Below are 14,163 nucleotides of genomic sequence, written 5' to 3'. Positions count from 1 at the left end.
TGCTTTCCTTTTTGAATTCTGGCTATTTCTTCCTTGACATGAGCCTTTAATGTTGGTAGTTCTTCAGGGTTCTTTTGTTTATCCTCACCCCCATCTCTACTCCCCCCCCCATTTTTGCTTTAGTCATTTTTAAAACAACTTTATTGAAATATCCTTGTCGTTTCATAAGCTGTACATATTTAAAATGTACAGTTTAATGCATTTTTACTATGAAATCATCATCATTATTAAAATAATGAACATATCCATCACTCCCCAAATTTCCTCATCCCATTAGTAATTCTTCCCTGCTACCCCTTCAGTTTCCACCCTGCCCCTACATTGGATATGCTTTCTGTCACATTATGAATATCACATCTATAGATCAGTTTGCATTTCTAAAATTTTATGTCATGGAATCATGATTATATGCTTGGAGGGAGAGGTCGGTCTTCTACTCAGGATCGTATTCTAAGACTTAACCATCTTGTTGTGTGTTATCAGTATTTTATTCCTTTTTATTGCTGGGTAGTATTTCATTATATGGATGTAACACTTCACTCACCCATTAATTGACATTTGGGTTGTTTCCAGTTTGGGGTTGTTGAAAACAAACTGTAAAAACTGTAAAAAAAAAAAAAACAAAAAACAAAAAACAAACAGGCTGTAAAAATTGAGGCCCAAACTTTTGTAGGTTTATATGCTTTTATTTTTCTTGGGTAAATTGCTTATGAATGGAATAAATGGGTCATATGATAGATGAAGGTTTAACTTTTTAAGCAGCTCCCAAGCTGTTTTTGAAAGTGTTGTGGGCCATTTTACATTTCTGCCATCAGGGTCTAAGCTTTCCATTTGCTCTTTGTCTTTGTCAATACTTGGTGTTGTCTTTTTTAAAAATTTAGGCGTTCCACTAGTTGTATGTCTCGTGATTTTAATTTGCATTTCCTAGACTAAAGATGTTGAGCATCTTTTCATGTGCCTCTTTGCCTTTTGTGTATATTCTTTAGAGAGGTATCTATTCAAATTCTTTGCTCATTTTTTAAATTGGGGTTTTTTTGTTCTTTAGGAATTCTTCATATAGTCTAGATATTAAACCTTTATCAGATATATGATTGCTGATATTTTCTTCCATTCTCTTTGTTGTCTTTTCACTCTTTATGTCCTTTGATGCACATTTTTAATTTTAAAGGAGTGCAGTTTATTTTTTCTTTTGCCTTTCTTTATTCTTTGCCTTTTGTTGTCTTATTTAAAGAAACCGTTGCAAAATCCAAGGTCATGAAGATTGTTTCCTTCTAAAATTTTTATATTTTAGCTCTTTAAAGATAATAAATCTATAATAAATCTATATTCATGCAGTAAACATTTATTAAATAAATTTATTACATTTATATAACAATTACTAAATCTATTTCATTAAAATATAATAAACAACAAATATACATTTATTACATAAATATATATTTTATTATATAATGTATTATAATAAATATTCTAAGTGCATAGTGAATATATTAAAAATAAATATATAATCTTCGATCCAATTTGAGTTAATTTTGTATATGATGTAAAGTAAGGATTTAACATAATTTCCCTGTGGATAACCAGTTTTCCTACCATTTTTGAAGAGACTCTTCTTTCTCCATTCAAAAAAAATTTTTTTTTTAATGTTTTTATTTATTTCTAGGAGAGAGAGAGACAGCTTGAGCAGGGGAGGGTCAGAGAGAGAGGGAGTCACAGACTGAAACAGGCTCCAGGCTCTGAGCTGGCAGTCAGCACAGAGCCCGACGCGGGGCTCGAACCCACGAACCGCGAGATCATGACCCAAGCGAAAGTCGGACGCCCAACTGACTAAGCCACCCAGGCGCCCTCTTCTTTCTCCATTCAATATTCTTAGCATGCTTGTAGAAAATCAGTTGACCATAGATGTGAGGGTTTGTTTCTGGGCTTTCCATTATATGCCGTTATTCTCTATGTCTATCCTTGCAGTTTTTTTGTGGAGAACTAGCTGTTTTGAGTATTTTAATATGCTAACTGGAAATCAGATTCTCCCTCTCCTCAGTGACTGCCTTTGTTACTTGTTGAGGAGTGCAGCTGTCTGTTTTGTATAGTGACTTTTCTACACTATTTCTGTAAAGTCTCTATTCCTTGTTGTGTATGGTTGGTGAATTTTCTGTTCCATTGTGTCTTTAGTCAGCCTGTTATCTGACGGAGATTTCTCCAGATGTCTGGTTCTAAAAAAATCCAAAGTGTGTACATCACTTTCAGTCTTCTGCTAGATGCTGGTGGGGAAGCTGCTGCTGAAACTAGAGTAGGTCTTGGAACAAAGAGAAATATCTACTCTGGTCCTTCAGGGAACCATCAGACCACACAAGATGCACAACCCCAAATTTTGGGGAGAGCTACGTTCTTACTGTCCATATGAGCCCAGCCAGTCTCTCTTAAGGACTCAGGCCGTGGTCCCCACAGCCACAGTGGGTCTCAGAAATGGTGGGAGATAGTTGCTAGATCACTCACAGAGTTCCTTTAACAAATTTCAGCCGTTTTGTTTCATCAAACCCGTTTTGTTTCATCAAACACTTCCCTGGTGGCTGAAAGTGTCTGATCAAGTTCCAGAGTTCTGAAATCACTGATTTCGATAGGGCTCTTTTATCCAGCTTAATGGTTATATTAGAGAAGGAACTAACCCCTGGAGCTTCCTCCATGATGTCATTTAAGACCTATTTTGAATTAATTTTTATATGTGGTGTGCTGTATGGTTGAAGCTCCTGTTCTCCTTCTCCTTCAGTTGTTCCAGCATCGTTCATTGAGAAGATTGTTCTTTTTCAACTAAATTACCTTTGTACCTTTGTCAAAAATTAGTTCTTTATATATATGTGGGTGTGTTTTGAGACTCTGTTCTGTTCCATAGATCTATTTTTATGCTGTCTGGATACCAACATCATATTGTCTTCTTTACTGTAGTTTTATAATGTCTTGAAATCAACTAGTGTTAGCCTTTCAGCCTTTCTTTTCAAAGTGGTTTTGTCCTTCTAGGTCCTTTGTATTTCCAAGTGAGTTTTAGAAGCACCTTGTCAGTTACTATCCCCCCCCACCCCTAACTAGTTAGGATTTTAACTGCATTATATTGAATCTGCTGATCAGTTTGGTAACAACTGATAGCTTGATAGCACTGAATCTTCTGATCCACAAACATTGTATCTCTCTTCATTTATTCAGGTTCTTAATTTCTCTGAGCAGTGGTTGGCATTTTTAAAGGCCTTGTACCCCTTTGAGATATTTCTCCCTAAATATTTCATTTTGAAGGGATGCTATTATAAATATGTTTTTAAGATTTCAATTCCTAGTATATGGAATACAACAGATTTTTGTGTATCATCTTTACTCACTAAATTCACTTTTCTAATAGCTTTTGGTAGATTCTGTAACATTTTCTACATAGGTTATCATATATTGTCTGTGGTAGACCATTTTACTTATTTTCCAATCTTGATTTTTTCCCCCCAATCTTGATTTTTTAAAATTTCTTTTTCTCACCTTCTTGCCCTAGCAAGAACCTCTAGTACATTGTTCAATGGAAATGGTGAGTGGTTATCATTACCTTGTTTCTGATTTTTTTAGGGATAGTATTTAGTTTTTCACTTTTAAGTATAATGTTAGCTGTTAAGTTTCTCATAAGAATCCTTTATTAGGTTGAGGAAGTTCACTGCTATGCCTGGTTTGCTGAGAGTTTGTTTTTTAATCCAGAATGGATGTTGAATTTTTGTCAAATGCATTTTCTGTCTATTGAAATGACAATATGGCATTTCTTATTTAGTTAATGTAGTGACTTGAATGTTGAGCATTAGTTCCCGCATTCCTAGGAGAAATCTTACTTGGTTGCAATGTACTATCCTTTTTTAATATATAGTTGGATTTGATTTGCTAAAGTTATGCTAAGAATATTTGTGTTTATGCTTATGGGAGGTATTGGTCGGTAATTTTCTTTGGCTTGTTTTGGTGCTGTAGTAATACCGACCTCATAGAATGATTTGAGATGTACTCCCTTCTTTTAATTTTTTTTGGGGAGGAGAGTTTTTTAGAGCTTGTATTCTTTTTTATTGATCTTCAAAAAGAAACTACCTTTGGTTTTACTGATTTCTCGCTTTCTCTTTTTGGTTGCAGAGTATTTTATTATATGAATATTCATTCATTCTCCTGTTGATTGATATTTGGCATAATAATAGTCTTAATGGGAACTGTGACTATGTCATGAAAATGACAAAACCTTGAGGGTATGAATAAATGGACACAGGTTCAGTACTCCAAAATGGCAAGATTAAAGATGTAAAGATGTAAAGATATCAGCTATCAAAATAATTTGTAGGTTTATTGTAATTCTATTCAGAATACCGTTAGGTTTTAAAAATCATAGCCAAACAATTCAAAAGTTCATATAGATGAATAAATACTTAAGTTGGTCTTAATGTTCTGAAAAAAAGAATGGATAGAGAGAAACCTAACTATGAGATATCAGAACATAATGAATCTATAACAATTAAAAAATAGAGTTCTAGCACCAGGATAAAAAAGACCACTGGGAAAATAGCCCAGAAATGGAACATATTGTATGTAAAGATTTAGTATATGAGAAAGGAAACACACTTATCCATAGGGAAGGGAAGGATTATTTGACACATGGTGTTAGTATAAGTGTAAGCATTTGGAGTAACAGAAATTTAGATTTTTAAAAATATCACATACTAAAATAAATTCCAGATGGATTAATAATTACATAGAAACAAAAAGCCAAATAATTGAATTGTGTTGATTGAAACTTAGAAGGGGAATAATTAGAATTTGCAAAGGATAGGGTTGACAGATTAGACTACATAAAAGTTCAACTTTTATATCATCCAGAAATGTAGCCAGAGGGGGGGAAAATATAGCAGACTGGGGGAAATATTTGTAGCAACTTTCCCAAAGATTAATGTTCTTATATATGAAACCCCTACGCAGATATAAAAATGGGTGCAAGACAAGATTGGACAATAAGCTAAACAGGAAGCGAAGCAAAAACAAAGAAAAACTCTTCAATGCAAATTAAACTACTGAAGAATTACTATGATCCACCCATTGAATTTGCACAACTCCCCTGCAGGCCAGGGTAGGGTATGATTAGTAGATGCATAAATTGTTGGTGGTCTTATATATAATGTTATAACCACTTGAAAACCACTTTCACAGTATGTCAAGATTCATAAACATCTCTATACTTTTTGACCCAGAAATGCCACATCTGGAAATTGATCCAAAGAAGGTAATAACTACCCCGTCTTTCAGAAAACAAATGTATGAGCCCAGAGATGTTCACAGAGTTGTTTCAAATAATGAAAAATTAGAAACAACCTAAATAGCTAATCAAGGGAGTAATTAAACTTTTCATTATACCCCATAGACAGAATACAATGCAATAATTAAAATATGGTAATAGAGATTATAATTGAAAAATGTGAATTTTTTAAAAGTGAGCTTTCAAATTGTGTATACAGTCTGATATGAAAATGACTAGAAGGAAATATGTAAAAATGATAAGCAGTTAAGATGAAGGGATAGTGGGTCATTCTTTTCCTATTTTCTATGATCCGATATAATGCTAGGCTGCATTAAGAGAATTATACCACCTAGAGCAGGGGAGCTGATGGACCTGTATTATGAGAAGAGCATGGGCTTTGGAGATGTTTAGATCTGAGTTCCAACTCTGCTGCTTCTTACCTAGTATGAGGCCTTGACATAACTACTCTGAACCTTACTTTCAAAATCTGAAAAAGGAGTTGGATACCTTATCTTCATGATTATTGTATAGATTAACAATAGTAGATGGTAGTAGTTGATAAAAATACTTTTCTAGGCACGTCTCACTTGGAACACTGTATGAGTCAGCTTACAAGCAACCATAAATCTCCGTGGCAAATGAGTAAGGTTTATATCCTCCTTATGTTACTTATTAGCTGCAGATTGGCTGTAGCTCTCCTTTATGCTCATCTCACTCTAGAATCAGGGTGAACCTGAAAGAGAAATGGTGAAACTGAAGGATAACCTTTAAAAGTCTGCCCAGAAGTGGTACACTTCCACTCACATTTCATTGGCCAAGGCTAATGTCAGCGGTGCTGGGATAATTCTCCCGTGGGATGGGCCAGTACAGAGGAGCAGCAGATAGTGTGAATAAATAATGCATACTGTGACAGTGTGTCCAGTTCTTGCTGTTGCTTTAAGGGTGTGACAATCTGGAGTATGGCCAGAGGATCAGGATGGTGAGTAATTCTGTAATCTCCCCTGAAGTATGGTGGGAAGAATTGAGAAAGAGGGGCTCATTAATGCCATCTAAAATATTTGAAGATTGGCTGCCCCCGGATATGGTGTATGACACCAATGGGTGGAAATTAATAAAGCATTATGTATTTTGACTCTGTAAGGGCATAAGGAGGAAAGCAGATCGAAAAGGACATTGTTGGTTGTTTTAAATACCTTACCTTGTTTATATTCTTCAAAATAACCCTACGAGGTTCTGTGTGTAGGTGTGTGTTTATGTTTAAATATTGGAGGAAGAAATAGTCGCAGAGTATTGGATAAGAACCGAAGGTTATATGGCAGGTAAGGGGCAAAACCAGTTTGGAATCCAAATCTGTGTCATCTCCTCTTTTTCCACTAAATTTTGCTACTTTCGATAGGGCTGTACACTCTCCTACAATTAAACTGTTAATACCAGCTATCTTCTGTCTGACAAGGTAATGGCCACTCTTCCCCCACCTCTAAAAGGATGCAAACAGAATGTGAGGAAGGGTTGAAAAGAAGGTTGAACTCTAGACTGGTGGACTGCAAACTTACATGATCATATGCACCCCCAATAAAATAATTTAGTATATACATATGTTATGTCTGTTAAACTATTGTATTGATATTGTACTTGTTATAAAACAAAAATACAAGTAAAAAAGGTAAGATTTTACATACAATTTTAGATATTTTTGTAAACTAGATTTGAGATTTCTTATAAAATCTCAACTTTTTAAAAGTTATATTTTATAGGTAGGTAGATACTTTTTCTTATATCTTTGTGGATTGTCTTATGTACCTTTTGAGATGTGTACCCCCAACATTGGAGGTCATTGCTTTGGAAGATATGTTGGACTCCTTTTTCAGGATGAAGATTCTGTGATTCTGTGTAACCTAAGCATTTCTAAAAGGGATAATAATAGCTTAATTGACTTCAGGAAAGTTTTTAAGGTAATCTCTTACCCAAGACCAAAACTGTAAATTCTTCACTGGCTTTCATTGTAAAAATTAAGCTTGAAAACCACATAGCTTAAAGATGCTTTTCTAGATAAATAGTAATATAACCTCATGAGTATTACAGTCTAAAAAGAGTTTGTAAACAGAGGTTATCACTAAGTATTAAGCCTCATGTGTGGCACAAGAAACTGCCTCTTTATTTTGGTCATGCCTTCTCTATCTAAATCTGCATGTGTGTGTCCAAAACTTACTGTACTCATTTATTCTAAAATGAATCTGAAATTTTGCCTAAAGAGAACTATGAATTTTTGTACTTGGGAAATTATTTTAGTGCTGTTTTAGAATGGAGCCAGAAATCTAAATTAGGCTAAGCCTACTGGACTAAAGTCTGCAGAGAGATATATCCTTTAAGAAGCAAAGGAGTTATGTGCATTGTTTGACAGAGAAAACTGTCTGCTTTTCTGCATTCTCATCCTTGGTTATCAGCCATTTGCCAGGTTGGTACCTCAGTCAAGATAACTTTCTGGTTAATAACTCTTTCTTGGGGATAGATTATATAAGAAAAAATCTTCCCGGATCACAGAAAGCAGAAATGCAAATCTGGCCTTCAAAAGATACTTCTGTGTTGAGATGAAATTATAGATCAACAGTGATCTTTTCCATTTTTTTCTCATCTTGGTGTATTTTACAGACTTTTCAGTGTGACATACTGCGGTTTCGTGGTAATTGTAGAGGAAGTGTTGCTTGCAAGTAGGATCAAACCCAGTTTAAACAAGAGATGGCCAAGTTCAGCTCCTTTTTCTGCGTGGTTTTAAGTGGCCCACAGGTCATGATTTCCTTGGTAATAACTTTTAGTGATCCTTTTGTACTAGAAAATTACGCTTCAAAGTATAGTTTAAATAGTTCAATCGATTACATTAAAAATTTTTCATATTCTTTTATTCATTCAGCAGTCATTCATTGCTTCTTTGTGCCAAGCACTGAGGAAACATTAGTGCTGATTTTTAAACTCTATCTACGACTGGTCTACGCCAGTAGAAGTCTTGTTGCTCACAGCAGCGTACTGTAGGAATCTCTGCTCTCACAGACTGTGCTTTGCTTTCCTGCTCTTCTTCTCTTTTCTCTCCCCACTTCCCTTCCCTCCCTCCCCTCTTTTTGTAATTCTTTCTGTCTTTGAGATAGTGACCACAGGCAAAGTTTGAAGTTAGGTCATCTAAGCTTAGAAGAAACTGCCTGTGGTATGTACTGTATAGCACTTGTATGGTACAGTTAGGCAGGAGACGATAAAATTCTTATTTGGCCTTAAATACCAATGTCACCTCACCTGTGCACGTATGTATATTTGTTACTTAGCTCAGAAACTGTGTATCTTTAAATGGGTTTATACTTTTCTATTTTAAATAAAACTAATACCAGCATGCTTTTATACAGGTGTGCCTTTCAGATGCACACGTTTATATGATTAGGTACTTTTCAATTAGTGTTTCTTTGATTATGTATTTTCTGAATTTGAATCCTGATACAGCTTTTGGAATTAGCCATTTTGGGGCCCATTTCCGTTATGTTACAACTTGCATATTTCTTATTTTTCAGTGGTTTAATTGCCTCGTTATCCAGACTCTAGAATACATTCCAATTAATGAAAATCATATGAATGATTGGGATTGTTTTTGTTTTTTCTGGATGTTGTGTTATTTGTTGAAGAATTTGTAGGTGATTAAAAGTATGATTCTTTTCTTCTTTAGCATCAGACAACAGCCAGCGCTTTCGAGAAACCTGTTTTGCGTTTGCATTGACGCCACAACAAGTGCAGCAGATCAGTAGTTCCATGTAAGTTCTCTCCACGTGTCACCTGCAGCTGGCCTTTGAAACCAGTAATGACTATAATAAGTGAATTTTAAAAACAGTGTATTGGGTATTAGTGTCATGCAAATACTGGTATTGAAAATACTATAATAGTGTTAGTTATCCTAAAAGCAGTTATAGCTCCGATAATTTGAGAAATTTTCTGGAGTAACAGTATCTTTGAATCAGCTTTCATATGCGTATTTAGAAAATAATTGTAGTTCTTACCTTGTCTTTTCTAGGGATATTTCTGGGACCAAATGTGACTTCACAGTGCAGGTCCAGTTAAGGTACAGTATTGACTACAGTGTATAGCCAACATTTAAAAGATACTATTCCATAAAGGTTTTTTTTGTTTGTTTGTTTTTTTGTTTTTTAACTGTGTTACTTTCAGTAAGTATATTGACAGTATTGGGGTTAGATGTTTGGATGAGGCAAGACCTTCTCCTGTTATGAAATATCCTAATTTTTGTCCAACTTAGATTTTAATATAGCAAGTCATGTGCTATATATCTCACCACATTTCTCCATTTTGGGTGCCTTCAGTTGGTTGAGAAGCTCTAGCTCATGATACCTTTAAATGATATGATAGCGTCAGCTCTTTAGAACTACACTGTTATGAAAGTGCAAAGGCCTTACCTTAATCGATGGCAAACTGTTGTCACTAAAGAACTAGTACTGGGGGTGCCTGGGTGGCTCAGGTGGTTAAGCATTCTACTTTGGCTCAGGTCATGATCTCATGGTCTGTCAGTTCGAGCCCTGCACTGGGCTCTGTGCTGACAGCTTGGAGCCTGGAGCCTGCTTCAGATTCTCTGTCTCCCTCTCTCTCTCTGCCCCTTCCTTCCCTCCCCACCCCTCTCTAAAATAAATTAAAAAAAAACAAAAAACAAAAAACAAAACAAAAAAAACTAGTACTTAGGTTAAGTGTACAGTGTCTCGTGGACTAACAAAAACCAAAACAGTCTAATTTGCTTTGTCCTGTATTTTAAATCATTAATTTAAAAGCAATCTATTCTAGACATCTCTTGATAGTTTTGCAAAGAGGAATGGAAAATTTTCCAACATGGATTCACAGATCCCCTTATTCAGCTTCTTTTCTTAGCTCATTTCTTCCAGGACTATCTAAGAATTCTTCTATGTTAATGTCTCTCTGTCTTATGTAAACTGTCTTCTGGTACTCTTTTTATTTTATGACTATCTGTGTGAGAACCTAACTGCCCCAAACTGTTCTTGTTGCAGTAGAAGAGGGAAATACTGGGCAGTTGTTTTCCCGGAAGTGAGAAGGACAAGTCAGACAGATAGCCTCATCTCAATAATTGGATCCTAAGTTGTGTGTGCAAATTATAGATACATTAGAAGGTCAGAAAAGGGGTTAAAGCACATTCCCAGTGCTTCATGGAACAATATGAAAATTTCTGATCTTGGCTTAAAAATAGGGTGATGAAAACAGTGAGAAAGCAGAAGAGAGATTGAAGTCTTGATTTTAGAAGGCACTGACAAAGATATTCCTGTGTAAAAGGTACTTTAACCTCTCTTAGGAGCAGAACATAGTAATGTTACTATTACTATGTGAATAGTAATGACTACTAATGAATAAATTGAAGGACTGAAATATGATGCCTTCATAATTCTATATTGCTGTTATCTTTCTTACTTCTTGCATCGACAGTTTCTGTTTTGTTCATACCGGTATGTGACATTATTGTTGAAAACATTGGTCTTTAAACTGTGCTTGGAGTCACCCTTAGGGGTCTATACTATGACTGCCCCCACCCCACACATACTGTGAACCGAAGTAGTGCTGTTTTGAGCTTTGATCTGTTTTGCATGTTTGATGTGTGGATTGGTTTTCATTTGGAGAAAGAGTCCTGAGACTAAAATAAAGTTTGAAAACCATAGCTCTAGAACAAAAGATCTAGTTCCTGTCCTCAGTATTGTATGTTAGTATACATGCATTCTTTAGTGCAGCAGCTGCTGTGGTTCACCTAACAAAGGAAGGTTTTCTGTCTAAGGTAGATCAACTCTCTATTTCAGAGATTCCAAGGGAATCTTGATGGTTCAAAACTGGTTTAGCCATTTTCAATTCAAATATATCTCCAGAACTTAATGAAAAAAAAAAAGGCGGGGGGGGGGGGGAAGGAACCATTTTGTATTATATTTGGTAATTGTTCTTTGTGTCTTGATAAAATGGTTATTTTTCATCCTAATTCCCATACCCCTGTTACTAGGTCTAAAATCCCAGTATACTATTTAAGTTGGAGTGGATATCTATCTGCCATTCTAATTACAAATTTTTATCTAAAGCATGAAAATAATTTGGTGAGAATTAAGGTATTTTCTCTATTAGATTCCTAGTTTGTTTTCATTTAGTCTGTTTTCCCTCTCTTCCCCCATGAACTTCATAGAAATTTTCTGCTATTCCCCCTTTTATCTTCTTTTCCCTTTGGCTTGTTAGGGTGGCTTAGATTTTCACCTGTTACTTAAATGAATAGTAGGAGTCAACTTGTCATAAATCTTTCTTTTCCTATAGCTTCAGGCAGCCAGGGTCCATGTTTTAAATTTATCACTGCATTGAAATAATTTATTAAAAACTTTGTGGCATACTCTTACTGTTGCAGTATAAAGAACTGGCCTGTAATAGGTTTTCTTGGGGTTAGAGATCGATCATGTGAGCTTTGACATCTATAGTTTTCAGCTGTGTGGCTGTGTATATTTCAAGAAAATCTTTGTAGATCAGTAATTCTTTCTTTTTTTTTGTTTTTTTTTTTATATTTTTTATTTATTTCTAGGAGAGAGAGAGAGAGAGACAGCGTGAGCAGGGGAGGGTCAGAGAGAGAGGGAGTCACAGACTGAAACAGGCTCCAGGCTCTGAGCTGGACGCGGGGCTCGAACCCACGAACCGCGAGATCATGACCTAAGCGAAAGTCGGACGCTTAACCGACTAAGCCACCCAGGCGCCCCTGTAGATCAGTAATTCTTAACCCTTTTATGGATCCCCTGTCTCTCTGAGAATCTGATGGAAGCTCTAGATTGTTTCCCCGTGAAGATGAACATAGATATGTACACAGAAAATTGTCCCAATTTGTGGATCTTCCTACACACAGACTCTATAGCCAGCAGGTCAAGACCCTACACCCCAGATGTTGAGGGAAGATAATTGGTGCAGGATGAATATGTCACAGAATTCAGATAGGGTTCTCCTTGACATATAACTCACAGATGCTGTGAACATTCTGTAAAGGTGGGGTGAGCCTCAGCTGTATATATTGGGACTAAGGAAGCTATAGAGATGTCTTAAATAGCAAATTAATAATTTATTTCTTTTCTGTATAAGCATGAACAGAATGGGAATTTACAAATTATGTAGCCCTCTATAGTTTTGCCAAAATATTATGCATTTAATTTAGAAACAAATGTGTTCTTGAGTGTCTAAAATAGTATTTTAAATGATAATGTTATTTTTCAACATCATCAGTTCTCAGGGAATAATCGAATACCTTGGCTGGATAGAATTTGGTCCTGAGATGGACTTACAGCCTTTTCAGTAACTGCTAAGAACCAAAACAAAAAGTTTTATGAGCAGATAAATTTGGGAAATAGTGTGTGTTGTATCTCCCTCATAGAAAGTTACAATGCATGTTACCCTAGCTCTGAGAAGTTCTATATTAAGGAAACTTAATTTAATTTTTTGATTCAGAATATCTTAAATTTATTCCACTACCGAGCTCTTTTTTCCCCTCTCTTTAGAACATGCTTAAGCAAGTGATTGGAAATATTATGACGACAACTACAGGTTGATAGTCGTGATCACTGAAACTCTACATTGACAGAATTATTTATTTTCAGTTTGTTGAAATATGTGAAATGTCTAGCGTTAAGTAGTTTTTGTTGTTGTTAAGTTTGACAACCTTTTAGATTAGCTCTGGAACAGAAATACTGAGGTCATCCTTTAATCATGGAAGTTACACTTGTGCTTTATTGTTTAGGTTTTGTTTATCAGAAACCAGTTGTCCACAAGAAGATCACTTCCCACCCAATCTTTGTGTGAAAGTGAATACAAAACCTTGCAGCCTTCCAGTAAGTCCTAAAAGCTATTTTTTAAATGCATTGCCAGCATAGCACGCATAAGTCATGACAGCTGTCGTTGATCATAATTTTTCATTAAGAAAACATCTTTAGTTTGGATATAGATTCATGTGACTGAGTGAAACACTTGTACCAACTATGTACAATTAACAGCTGTGACATTATCTGTGGAGACAAAGTCAAGGAGTTGGGTGTGGTAGCTTTAGTGTCGTTCTTTGGGGGGGACAAGAAATTGTATCTATCCACAAAACCTCAGCAGCACTCATGTGAAAGGAAGAATGCTGTGGGGGATGCTATTGGTTACCTTTAAGATGTTCCATATACATTTATCCAAGCCCTTACTATATTCATCTGGATTCTTAAGTTTTAGAGATTTGTAAGTTCTATCACCAACATTTTTCTCAGGCTTCCTATAGAATGAGAGGGTAGGGTTATTTAGAGAAACAGCCTTGAAAACGCTTGTAAATGTTTGCTTCTCTACTCTTTAATGGAAATATTCATATTTTCTAATATGTAGTTTGTTAGGGGAGGGTTCGCTTGTTTTAGGAATAGAAGTTGAAATGATTGTGGAAATAAGTAGAAATAAATTACATTTCATCCTTAGGGTTATCTTCCACCTACAAAAAATGGTGTGGAACCAAAGCGACCCAGCCGACCAATTAATATCACCTCACTTGTCCGATTGTCCACAACAGTACCAAACACCATTGTTGTTTCTTGGACTGCAGAAATTGGAAGAGTAAGTAAACTTTTATTTCTACTAGATCTTAGTATTACGAGGAAGGGTTAATCTCCATGGCTACCTGAGCTTATATGTAAATGATATTATAAAATGAGTTGCAAAAGGATTTATTTTTGTCTCACAATGAATTTTCAACATGTTCCCATTTGAAAAATGGGATCATGCAGTATTCAGTGTTTTATAACCTGATCCAGTTACACTCAGCAATTTATCATGAATGTCTTTTTATGTCATTACATGTG

The 14,163-nt window shown here is 35.5% G+C and overlaps 1 protein-coding gene across 3 annotated transcripts in view; it reads left to right on the top strand.

The window, feature by feature from the left end:
* PIAS1 (protein inhibitor of activated STAT 1) overlaps nt 1–14,163 on the top strand; it is a 121,584-nt gene that overhangs the window by 69,065 nt on the left and 38,356 nt on the right. For all 3 annotated transcript variants that reach the window (XM_039219355.1, XM_039219346.1, XM_039219359.1), the window contains exons 3-6: nt 8,994–9,078; nt 9,336–9,383; nt 13,080–13,170; nt 13,784–13,918. In XM_039219355.1, the coding sequence (XP_039075286.1) occupies nt 8,994–9,078; nt 9,336–9,383; nt 13,080–13,170; nt 13,784–13,918 (359 nt within the window). The remainder of the gene's footprint in view (nt 1–8,993; nt 9,079–9,335; nt 9,384–13,079; nt 13,171–13,783; nt 13,919–14,163) is intronic.

Source organism: Hyaena hyaena, unplaced genomic scaffold, assembly GCF_003009895.1.
Source record: "Hyaena hyaena isolate Hyena2069 unplaced genomic scaffold, ASM300989v1 scaffold_15, whole genome shotgun sequence".
Lineage (NCBI taxonomy): Eukaryota > Metazoa > Chordata > Mammalia > Carnivora > Hyaenidae > Hyaena > Hyaena hyaena.
Note: the sequence above shows the minus strand (reverse complement) of the source record. Positions and strands in the feature narration are given on the sequence as shown.